The sequence below is a fragment of the Eulemur rufifrons genome, chromosome 17 (assembly GCF_041146395.1).
Source record: "Eulemur rufifrons isolate Redbay chromosome 17, OSU_ERuf_1, whole genome shotgun sequence".
NCBI lineage: Eukaryota > Metazoa > Chordata > Mammalia > Primates > Lemuridae > Eulemur > Eulemur rufifrons.
This window is the reverse complement of record NC_090999.1, coordinates 78,928,533-78,941,117: the sequence shown is the minus strand read 5'-3', so window position 1 is coordinate 78,941,117 and position 12,585 is coordinate 78,928,533. Positions and strand designations below refer to the sequence as shown.

Genomic DNA, 12,585 nt, shown 5'->3' with positions numbered 1-12,585 from the left:
GAAATGGTTGAAACTCTCCCATAGTACAGTGGAGCCGTCACTTAACATGCTCTTCACCATCCAGAGGGCTCCAGTCTTTTTAGCACCTAATGCTTGGATAGGAAGAGAGAGCCATGATCACCTGCATTTGAGGATAGCTTCTATCTGGAAAGACAGAAACTGAAACAGACGGGTATGAGTTGAGTAGGGGAACTGACAGGAAACAGAGACAATGTAAGAAAGAAATATTTCTAAAACTGTAATTATCATCTTTACAAAATGAAAAACATATCAGTGAATTGCCATAAAAGGGTAAGAACCAATGAATATGAGTTCTTAGACTTCAGTGTGGTAGAATTTAAAATAATCAATAGAAGGTTTAAAAGATAAAGTTAAGGAAATATTCCCCAAAATAGAGCCAAAAAATCCAAAATAAAACAAATACATGGAAATAAGGATAATAAAATTTTCAAACCTAGATGTCAAGTGTTCAACTAATGATATTTCTAAGAAAAAAGAACAGAAAATGTAGGAGGTGGAACTATTAAAGAAGTAGTGCACACCAGGAGGAATGGCTCAGGCCTGTAATCTCAGCACTTTGGGAGGCTGAGAGGGAGGATTGCTTGAGGCCAGGAATTTGAGATCAGCCTGGACAACACAGTGAGACCTTATCTCTACAAAAAATTAAAATTAGCCAGGTGTGGTGGTAGGTGCCTGTAGTCCCAGCTACTCAGGAAGCTGAGGCGAGAGGATCCCTTGAGCCTAGGAGTTTGAGGCTACAGTGAGCTATGATCACACCACTGCACCCCACACTCTAGCCTGGGGGACAGAGCAAGACCCCATCTCTTAAAAAAATACAACATAGAGAAGAATCCACTGAGCATTTGACATAATGGATTAAAAATTAAAAATTAGATCCATACCAAGATTCACTATCATTACATTTCAAAATATTATAGATTAAGAGAGAATTCTAAAGATTTAGGGTAGGGAGGGGCACATGAGACAGCATCCGTTACAAATGATGACAATCAGAATGACATTGAGCTGTTTAACAGCAATATCAGAAGGCAAGGAAGCATTGCCTTCACAATTCTGAAAAGTTCTTTTCAATTTAAAATTCTATGCCCTGATAAACTATACTTGTATATGTAGAATAGAAACATTTTAGGTCTCAAAAAAATGTGCCTGCCATGCGCATTTTGTCTGTTAGCAATTGAAAAATACATTCTACCAAGACGAGTAGCCATCAGACCTGGAAATATGGAGTCCGTCATACAAAGAAGCAAGAGGAATTCCCTGGGTCATGGTGAAGGGAGTTAATCAAAAGGACGTCTGTGCAGTAGCACTGGAGGGCGGGAGGTCTGGGTATGAGCCAGAGGGCAGAGGGTGCAGGAGGGATCTAAATGGAACTTGCAGATCACCTGAGCATCCATCCGTAGCAGGAGGAGTTTTGCAGTTCTCTCAGAGTTTAGATGAAGAATTTGTGATCATAAGCAAAAGAACACTAAGCAAGTGTTATATGTATGTACAAAACTAGGCAATCATCCTCTCTCAGCAAATTTAAAACCTATAAAAGAATGGAATTGTATTCCTAGATCACTACTTAGATCATCTGTGAACAATATTTGCATAATTGTGTTTATGCTAAATAATTGCCTAAAAATTTGATAGAAGGATAGGGACCACATTACTTGATGTGTGTGTATTGTGGGAAGTGGGAAAACGTAAGTCACAGTGGTGGCATCGAAGAGCCACGTCCACCCCCATCAGAGTGGGAAGGCACTAGGTTAACAGATGGTTAGGGAGTGGAGCACGGGCACAAGACGCCTCTCTCAAGAAGTTTGGCTTTGAAGGAGAGGAGTGACGGCTGGGTAGAACTTGAGCAGGGAAGTAGAGTCAGAGTAGGTCTGTGTTTAAGTGGGAGAGACTCGAAAGCATTAATAGCTTGTAAAAACCATTTTCCAGAAGGGCAAGTTGAATATATGTGAAAGGTGGAAGGGTCGTTAGTGAAAGTCATTGAGAAGATATGAAGTGATGGGACCCGCATAGCACAGGTGGAGGGACTGACCTGAGTTGTCAGGATAGAGCCATAAATAACAGAGAGGGAGATGTTGGTAAGTTTTTATTTTTGGTAGCAGGAAGATGAAAGAGTTCCATCCGATGGCTGCTTTTTCCTTTGGAAGGACAAAACAAAGTCATATGCTGAAACAGAGGTGCCATGGGTCAGAGAGGTGCAGGGTGAAGAGTTTGAAACCACTTTGTGCTTAGGTCAGAGAAAGGTGGTAGGATTGCCGACCCGTGTTGTGGCTCCACTTGAGGTTTGCGAATATGGATTTGTAGTGTAACTAATATGCCTCTTTTGTGTGACTCCTTCCAACACTGCTCAGCCAGCTGTTTAGGGCTGGCCCGGAGAACCTGCCCGGTTGGGTTCACCCCTGCATGGGGGTTTTGCCAAAAAGACGGACTGGAAACTGGAGTTGGGGGAAGCATTATGTACTGGCATGCGTGTTATTGAAATGATGGGCTAGGAAATGTAAGCTGAGTAACGGGGACAGTGAAGAGAGGTGAGGAGCTGGAGGAAAGTAGCAAGGTCAGGAGACAGTCCTATTGGGTCAAAGGAAGGGAAGAATGGAAATAGTTGAATAAGCAATAGCAATAGCAGCTGACTTTATTGAGTGCTAACACTGGCTCAGGTTCTACTCTGTGCATTTTAAGTATATTTGTATTATTCTTTAAGGGAGGTTCTTTTAAAACTGAAGCACTGAATAGAGAAGTAAATTGTTTAAATTACACATGTCATCAGTGAAGGAGAGGAGATGAGATTCGAATACATTCAGGTTTTCTGGCTCCAGAACCCACATTTTTAACCAGGAGGCCCCAGTGGAGCTGTTTGGGGGTAGATAGGAAGTGGTAAACGGGAAGGAGAGGAGATTATGGTCGGAGGGCAGTGTTTGGAGGTGGTTACAGATGATAAAGTCCAAAGTGTGATCATGATGCAGACTGCTGAGTTGCAGTGGTTATTGGAGAAGACAGAAAAGAACTTTGGGGCCAGGGTATTGGAAAGGGTATCTGAGTGAGAGCTGATGTCAGGTTATGGCAGGGATTGGTGTGGCGGATTGCAGACCTGAAGCTACAGACTAACCCCACCACTGGATGAATGGAATTCAGACTGCAGCCCCCACTAGATTGAGGCTGGTGGTGGGTAGTATGTTATGTTTCTGGGCCCTGTCATAGGGTTGAGTGTATATGTATGATTTAAATGTGTGATGAATGAACAAATATAAAACAGATATGCATTATCGAAGTGACACTCATTTTGGTGTGCTTTCCTTAGCCTGTTGATAATTTTCTGTTTTCTTTAATGTCTTCATTTATTTGTTTTTCATAGGAAAGCCCATAACAGTGGTGAAGACTCAGATCTAAAGCAAAGGAGGAGGTAAAAAAAAAATAAATAAAAAAAAAAAAACTGGAAGGAGAGTCAGAGAGAAGGAGGAAAGTTTAGCAGATTAGCAATACTCAGTGTGTTCAGAGTTGAGGCAAGAATGGGAGGATTCTTTTTTTTCTCTCAAAAATCAATTTTGGCTTCAACTGATTCTCAGTCTTCCATTCTGTTGTATCCTTAGACATTTTTCTTTTTTCTGCTCCTTTGTGTCTCAGAAGAGCTGTCTCAGTTACCTATTGCCATATTATAAACCACTCCAAGACCTGATAGCTTAAAGCAACAACAACCATATTTATCTTGTATAATTCTGTCAATTGAACAGGAAGTTTTTTAGCTAGTCTTGCTCAGGGTCTCAGGAGGCTGTGGTCAGTTGGCAGCTGAGGCTGTGTTATCCAGGGACCTTTCTCCTGTTGGCATTTGGCAGAATGGCGGGAGGCCTGGGACCTCGCTGCATGGTCTCTCCACGTGGCTAGCTGGGGCTTCTTTAGAGGACAGTTGGGAGGAAGCAGAAGCTAGCAGTCCAGTAAGGGCTAGTGCTGGAACTGGCAGACTATCACTTCCACCTCATTGTTTTGGTAAAATAAGTCACAGGACCAGTGTAAATTCAAGGGCTGGGGAAATAAACTCCACCTCCCTCGATGGGGTAAGGTGTGTGACAAGACTTTGTGTCCATATTTAGTCCACCGTGGGTGCTTATAGCTTTGCCATGTCAGAGTTCTGTTGGAAGTAATTGATTTTGTGGTCCTTTCTGGGAACACGGTGACATTTGCCTTCATCTGCTTTCATATTTCCCCTGCATTACCGTTTTCCTGAGCTGTAGACTCATTCAGATGTCTTTGTTCAGAAACACTGACTGGGCGAGGGACAATACAGTTCTTTATGTTTGGATAAGTAATTTTATTGCAAAATTAATTCCAAAGAACCAATTCAAACCTTTCTGAATTTTTTTTGTCATAAACATGGTTTTTTTTCTCTTTTGCTCTTATCATTTTGTCTTCAGGTCGCGTTCACGCTGTAACACAAGCAGTGGTAGTGAATCAGAAAATTCTAACAGAGAACACCGGAAAAAGAGGAACAGGTAATATCTGAATATCATAATTAACTGGCATTCTGAAATCAGAGGCTGTCACTGGTGGTAGAAGCTGTGTATCCTGTATATTGGTAAGCCTGGTTTTCTCATCTGTGTTTAAGAAGGAATCTGGCACTATTTTGAAGCACTTAGTTTAGTTTCTTATCTTTACAATAAGATGATTAAAGAATTTGACAATGAGGTTTCTTCGTGTTTTAAACAAAAAAGATGATAATTCCATATTTAGCTACAATCTGTAGTGAATTTTTCTAAGGCTAGTAAGAAAGTTTACCATTTGTAGTGAGATTTCTCCCCTGAACTTTTAACGTGGTATTGCTATTATTTTATGCAACCAATAATGAGAGACTTGTTTCATAGATCCCACAGTTTCAGGCTCACGTATATATACATGCACATTCGTGTTTACATTCATGCCAGGCACCCCCAGATGAGTAAATGCAGTTAGTTCATATCTGTAAGGCACATTTTTAAGAGCTTATTAAAAACATCATTTATTAACAACATGTAATCAGTATTACTGGGGTCTTAATATATTAATCAGTTCTCCCTAGTTCCAAAATATTTATCTGAAAAGAACAAATACATGTGATTAATGAAAAGAGTACCAGGTTGGGAGATAGATTTAGTTGCCAGTTTCTAATTCAGTGGTTCTCAACTGGGGGAATTTTGTCATCCTTGTCCCCTCCCTGAAACGTTTGGCAATGTCCAGGGACATTTTTTATTGTTATGATTGGGTGTGTTGAGGGGTTGCACCAGGCCAGGGATACTGTCAAACATCCTACGATGCACGGGACAGCTCCTGACAACAAAGTATCAAGTACAAAAATGTGTCAGTGGTGCCGTTGTTGAGAAACCTGTTTTCACCTAACGCGGAAGTCTGGCCTGGTTGCTTTACTTTTCTGGGCCATCTTTGTCTCTTCTGTAAAATGAAGAGGTTGGATTAGATAATCTCCAAAGTACTTCTTTAGTGCTTAGAGCCCTTGTGCTTGGCACAAATTGAATTGGCCACCCTCGCCTACTCTAAAGACTGTGCAATAATAGCACAGACAGCATTGTAAGTGTGGACCATTTTCTTAGGAAAGCTTTCTATGTGGAGCCTTCTTATGGGATAGAATTACCCTAGATAGATGTGGGCTCTCAATGTGTTATGACATCTTTCTCAAGGAAATGATTTCAGTTTCTTCATCTGTAAAAACCCAAGTGCACGAGCTCTCCCTTAGGTACCCTCTTCCTGCTCTAAAATTTAATATTTCTACACAAACAACGTAAAGCAAGAAAATCTTTTTTGCTATTTAAAACTGCTTGATCAAACCAGGATCTTAACAAATCTATTTCTGTTTTTGCTTGATGTATTCTAAATTATGCTCATAGATGCACTATTCTCAACTATTCAGAAGGTGGCTCATTTAAAAACAGTGTCCTTTGGGGCCAGAAGTACTCAGAGTGACATTTGCTGTTGAAACGCTAGTGAAAGTTGCTGTCAAATCTTTAAATTGCTTATCAGTGATCTGCTTGCGCTGGCTTTAATATTCCTTGTGGGTGTTTTCTCCCTTAAGATTTTCTTCTTCCTCCTCCTCCATGGGCAGATTTTTAGATTGGCTTTCTTGTACTGTGCAGGAAATATGGTTTAGAATGACGATGGCTCTGACTGTTTAAATGCTAATACACTTTGTAAGGCGAGTAATGAGAAATAGCTTTCAAAACTCACTCTGACATATTTCATGCGAAGGATCCAACAGGGTTTCACAGTCGTTTATTTTACCTGTAGAAATATTGCCCTAGGGTTACATAAGTTGCCTGTGTCTGCAGAAGATGCGGTCTAGAGTCTAGCTCTCAAGAGCATAGCAAAAAGTAGGCAGAGGGAGAAATGTGTATTTCAGTTCTGACCCCCCCTTCTGCAAATTCTGGTGCAGCAGGTGACAGTATGCGGAGAAAGATGGTGCAAACGCATCGCGCTGCCTCTGGGTGCTGCTTACCCCCATGCTATGCTACTGCTAACCCCACAATACCATTATTAGCCTTTTAAGTTTTACCAGAACCTACTTGTTCCATATCAGGATGCATAAGTCTAAGTATTTAAACTGCAGTTTCTATAATAGTTATAACACCTAAGATGACGGAGAGTCCTTATTGCTCCCTCAGTTTCTCTGCTGACATCCTCATCTCCTTCTCTGTCCTCTTGCTTCCCTCCTCATGCCTTCTATCACATTATTTCCCTGACCCAGTTCCTTTCTCTCCCCTAGGCTTCTTTCCCACACTTTCTTCTTTCCCTCTGTTTTCCCTTAATTCTCTCTCTGCTGAGAAACCAGTGGTGTGTCACAAAATAATCTGAGGATTCCAGTCAGGGTCTTGGTTTTGCCATGTGCTGATATTTGATCTTGGGCAACTCATCCAACCAATTCACATCTTAGTTTTCCTGTCCCGACAGTGGGGGTGGGGTGTATAGCAACTGATTTAATTTGTTGAATGAGTTACTGTAAAGATCAAAGAAAATCTAAGAGGTGAGAGTGCTCTTGGGTATTGAGCCTCATGGTCCTATTCTCAGTTCTGGAGTTACTGCCTCTTCTTCACCTGTTATCTCCTCCACCCGCCTTCTAGCCATTTTTACTTTTCTTTTGGTCCGGTCGTCCATTCTCCTACCTTTCCTAACTTTACACATTTAGTTATTTTCACACCAGGCATTTGTGGGTAGGTTTTAGAGGTCTCATAACACCATGAAATAGTATGAAGACTGTGTGTGCTTCAAGTGCACAATTTTCTACGGGGTCTGTAGCTTTTATCAGATTCTGAAGGGGGTGTTTATATGACCTCCAAAAAGTTATGAAATATTCATTGTGATCTAAATTGTAAAGGATAGGTTGGTATTGGGAAATTAAATGATGTTTCAGTTCCATGGTAGGATTAAAAGCTAAAATGCTTCAACTTTCCTTAGTGATTACTTACTTTGCTCTACTGACTTGCAAACCATTGTGAAACAGTTGGTTCAATTAAGCTCATCACGTTGGGAGCCTACCTAGCACAAGACACTACACAGTTAATAACCTATGTGAACATTAGATAGTATTTGCTTTGACTAGTTGGAAGTTTGAATCTTGTCCCTGAGATCAGAAGTGTCAGCCAGCTTCTCTATAGGTTTGAGCTCATGGGCTGTGCCCTGAATTTTTTCCAGGGCATATGCGGAAGGAGGCCCTAGGAAGTAGACTTAGCAGAGTGAAACATTTCGTGAACCAGCTTTCCCTGAAGATACCTTGAGCTTAGTGAAATATCCTTGACACTCAAAGCAAGCGATCTGCAAAATTTCCCTTGTGCCATTGATCAAAATCAGCAGTCCTTTGAGCATTCACTGGGGAGAATCTCTGGATGACTCAGTCATTTGTTAGCTTCGATGTCTTGCCAGGCTCTTAGAATTTTGAAGTGGGAGATTTGGAGGGCTGGGTGACATGAAGAAGTAGTCTGGTATTTTTTTGCAACAACATACAAGTGGAAGTAACTCTGGGGCCTGAGAAGGATTAAAAGAGTAAGAAAAATGAGAGTTGTTCAGGGTAAGAGCAGGACTAGGGGAAATTGGCAACAGGGGACCATTTGAACCTTTCTCTAATTTTTTTCTTGGGATATTTGCATCATAAACACATGAGTCATTTATGTGGGGTTGTGTGTATATGTACGTGCAAATTAGGGAAGCCTGTGTTGTGAATTTAAACCCTGCTTTAAAGAGTTTTGTGGCTCTGGGCTGGTTACTGTACCCCTTGAATCTTCATTTCTCATGTGCAAAGTGGAATCATACCTGCCCTGCCTACCTCACAAGAGGTTTGTGAAGATCCAAGAGATAACGGATGTGCGTTGGAAAGTAGAAAGTGCCCTGCATAGGTAGATTCTATTAAATTAATCAGAATGTTTAGCACTGCTCAGTGTTATCTGAAGTTCCTGCAGTATCTGTAAAATAGGGCCCAGCTCCTCAAACAAAAAAGAAACATTTCTAACATGAATTTGTTCTGGCACAAATGTTGTTAAGAGTTTCTTCCTGCCTTTTAGATGTCTTTTAGGATCTGTTAGTCTATTGGTTAACTATTAGTGCCTGAATAGTCGAATAAGAGAGTTTTAAATATTTTAGCTTTGTTCCATAAGGTTTTTTATATTATTTTTCTAAAAAAAAAAAAAAAAAAAAAAAAGAAGAATAAAAACATCTGTAGCAGAAATTGGACACTCTACCTAGCAGGGATGATACATCTGAATAGGGCAAATCCTAGATCGTGATTTTGGTAGGATTTCGTTGTGAGAGTGGTTAAAAGAAAACCCCCATAACCTGATTGTCACCATACCATAGGGGAAAAAAAGTATTTGGAACGTTAGCAAACTTAAGCCAATGGACATTTCTTTCACATAGCCTGAAAATAGGTAACTGCTTCCTTGACAGGCATTGCCTCCTGTCCTGCCCCTGATTTAGGGGCTGCAAACAAGGTAAAAATTGTAGGTATGGAAAGGACAAATTCATACAAAGCCAGTGGAAACAGAAAGTGTTTACCACATCATAGGTGCAACGGTTTCTGAGTTCTACTTTAGACAGATTTAGACGTTTGATGTGGATGATTTAGGGCTTCCTGGGCATGATCGAAGGTGACAGAGACGGCTGCGGAAATGCGAAGCTGCACCAACGGAGGAGTGCAGTTACATGACCCAGTGAGGGTGAAACAGATTTAAAAATTATGAAAATAGGAGAGTTTAAAAGGGAAATTGTACCAAATGTAGTCTTTTGTAGCAGAGGGAGGATAAGCAATAAGTGGAGGAGACAGAAGTGTCTTGAAGAGCAAATAAGAATAATTTACTGGTGGTGGGAAAAGCAAATGAATTTTTTTCCTTGCTAGTCTGAAGGGAGTTTGTCAGCAGATGCCTAGAACCAACATAAATTTCCCTAGGGAAGAAAAACTGGGGAAAAAAAAATAAAGATTGCTTTACAGCAGGTGATCCAAAAATGAGTGCAGTTGATGAGAAACACAAGTTCACAGTCAGCTGGGACCTGCGGGTTTAGTTTTAGCAATAGAATGACCGTATGAAGCAGTTGTCTGGAACGTTGTGCTATAGTTGAAGAGTAGAGGTTTCTTTCAGTGTGTCTGACTGGCTTGGAAATAAAATGGAAATAGAGAAACATTGAGTTTTAAAACTAGAAAGGATCTTTGCAATAATTTTGTAGGTGAAGAAACTGAGACCTGACCAAAGAAGATAAGTGAGTTGGGCAAGGTCCCTGAATCAGATAATGACAGAGTTGGGAACTCTATTCCCATTGGTAAATCAGTGGCAGGACAGTGGGCAATGTTTGTCAAGGAAACAGCTACCTATTTTCAGGCTATGTGAAAAAAACCTCCACTGGTTTAAGTTTGCTAACATTCCAAACACGTTTTTCCCCCCAGGGTACAGGACGATAAAGTTCATTTTTTTTTTTTTAATCACTCAGAAGTAACGTGTATTGCTCGTATCATTTGAAGCTTCATTATACATTTGCTCTGTAAAACTTCTTAGGTTCAGCATTAAACGTGGTCTTTATCTCAGCAGATTAGAAGTGAATTAAGAACTGGTGTAAAGGAAGGTCCTATTAGGAACAAAACTACTAAAGGGAGAGGACGAAGTAAAACTCAGGGATTTATGTAATTTGTGTCATTCATTGGTAATGTGAAAAATTTTGCAGAAGAGGCAGAACTATAATTGGTAAGATAGGAAAGAAGAGACTAGGAATAGTCATTATCTTCATTATTACTATCAAACGATTATATGGCATTTCATCTTCAAAACCTTTGCAAACTTTAATTAAGTGTCAAAGGTAGTTAAAATCTAAATTGCATGGATAGTCTGGAAAAGTAGAGTGTTGAAGTTTGGTGAGACATGGAAGAAATATGAATACATTGGAATTCTTCTGTTCTGAAACATTGCTGGAATTTGCTCTATTCTAGAGCAACCCTCTTCCTTATACATTGCTTTTTAAAATAAGCCTTATTATGATATACTTCCTACTATAGCTGTTGACTCTATAGTTGTAGATGGGGAAATAGACAAAATATGATAAATGCTGGCTTACTGTATCAATGGAAAGAAACATTTGGTGTTTTTTTGAGGCTCACTTTTAAATGCAACATTTACAAATAAATAGATAGCCAATATAAATTACAGCAGGCTCTTCCCTCCCCCGCCTTGAGATTTTTATGGTTATGATGTAAGAGCACATTTTGGCTTTTTAAAAGGTACTACATCAATGCAATGCTTGCAGTATTTTATTCTTCATGATGTAAATCCATGTATCAAAATTAAAATACAGGAAAGGAGCAAAAAACCACTTGAATACTCTACATCTAAGAATAAATTAGACTTAAAAGTTAGAATCATTATGGGAGACATGTCTTTTTCATTTAAAGATTTCTTTGTTCATTCATATATAAACAAAATAGTTACCTCCTGCCTCTTAAGGACTGAGTGCTACAATATTCTTTTAGGGCTGGGATTTTTTTCTTTCCATGTAGCACCTGTGTTTTCTGGAGCAGTGCAGCAATGGAAGAAATAACACTTTCATTCGTGTAATGAGGCATCATTAACCAGAAGCCTTTTGTAAGGGTGTAATTTCAAACTCCATTACAGACTAAGGCAGCCACACCACCCATTATTCAGAAAAACGTGCTTCTGTTGTGACTCTCCAATGGGCTTTACATTTTTAATGAGTCTTGTTAGAATATTTATGAAACAGCATCACCAGTAGAGGGCATCTGTCTTTCAAATGTGTGGGTCACAAGGATATTAGCTGACAGGTTTTCTCTGCCCTCACTTTATTTTTTAAATTTTTTTCTCTTTTTTAAAATTTAATAATTTTTATTTCAAAATATTAAGGGGGTACAAGTGTTTTTGTTACATGGATCAGTTGTATGATGCTGAAGCCAGGGCTTTTAGGGTGCCTGTCACCAGAGGAGTGTACATTGTGCCCTCATCTTTAGGCTTTTCAATTAGAAAAGTCAAAGGTACTCATGTTATAATCTGAAATTATTTCCGATTTAGACCTTATCATTAGCAAGGTGCAGGAAATATATGTGCTTACATCTCAGGGGTTTTAATTTTTAATCATCAAAGTAAAATCCGAGTATGAAGGTAACCAGCTAAATCCCACAGTAGGTGAGAATGAACATACAGTATCGGTGCTTCCTTTTACGTGTCTATTCTGGGGAAAGTGTGTGTTTGCCTAAGGCAGGCCTCATCCTTGCTAGTAAGTTTGGTCTCTCAAAAGTTGAGATCCTGACTCCCTAATAAAAATGCTTCACATTGTAAAATTCAGTTCTGCCCATAAACTATGTATGTGGTAATTAGACTGCAGGAAACTGCAGTCTAAAAGACTCCAGGATTAGGAGTAGGACACCTGGGTTTTGCATCTGATCCTGGGCCCAGCAATCCAGGTGTGACTTCTGTAGTGGGGTAGATGCTGCCCTGCCAACCTGACACCTCCCCGTTGGCTGTCTCGTCCTAACCCTGACCTCTCAGTCCTGGGAGTGTCCAGAACTGCCCAGGCCAGGGGCCCATCCAGCAGCAGGCCAGGGGGTTTCTGACTGTCACATGATACATGGAAAGGCTTATAAGTGTAGGTTCTGGCCACAAAAATGTGTGTATGTATACCCCCCCACACATACACACGTTCATGTGCACACGTGTAGCCATGTGGCATTTTCCAATGGGATTATTTGTTTCAAAGACTGATTAATAATTTTCTCATATTTTTTCAGATATTTCTAATATTAAGGTCCATAGCAGTATATGTTTAATTTTAATTTACTCAGTACACGCTATGAGAGAGGGAACTACATCCTTTTTTTTTTTTTTTTTTTTTTGAGACAGAGTCTCGCTTTGTTGCCCGGGCTAGAGTGAGTGCCGTGGCGTCAGCCTAGCTCACAGCAACCTCAAACTCCTGAGCTCAAGCGATCCTCCTGTCTCAGCCTCCCGAGTAGCTGGGACTACAGGCATGCACCACTATGCCCAGCTAATTTTTTCTATATATATTTTAGTTGGCCAGATAATTTCTTTCTATTTTTTTAGTAGAGACGGGGGT

The 12,585-nt window shown here is 40.1% G+C and overlaps 1 protein-coding gene across 1 annotated transcript in view; it reads left to right on the top strand.

The window, feature by feature from the left end:
* Positions 1 to 12,585, top strand: part of EPB41L4A (erythrocyte membrane protein band 4.1 like 4A) — a 234,384-nt gene that overhangs the window by 196,068 nt on the left and 25,731 nt on the right. The window contains exons 16-17 of the mRNA XM_069492153.1: positions 3,371 to 3,418; positions 4,425 to 4,502. Coding sequence (XP_069348254.1) covers positions 3,371 to 3,418; positions 4,425 to 4,502 — 126 coding nt within the window. The remainder of the gene's footprint in view (positions 1 to 3,370; positions 3,419 to 4,424; positions 4,503 to 12,585) is intronic.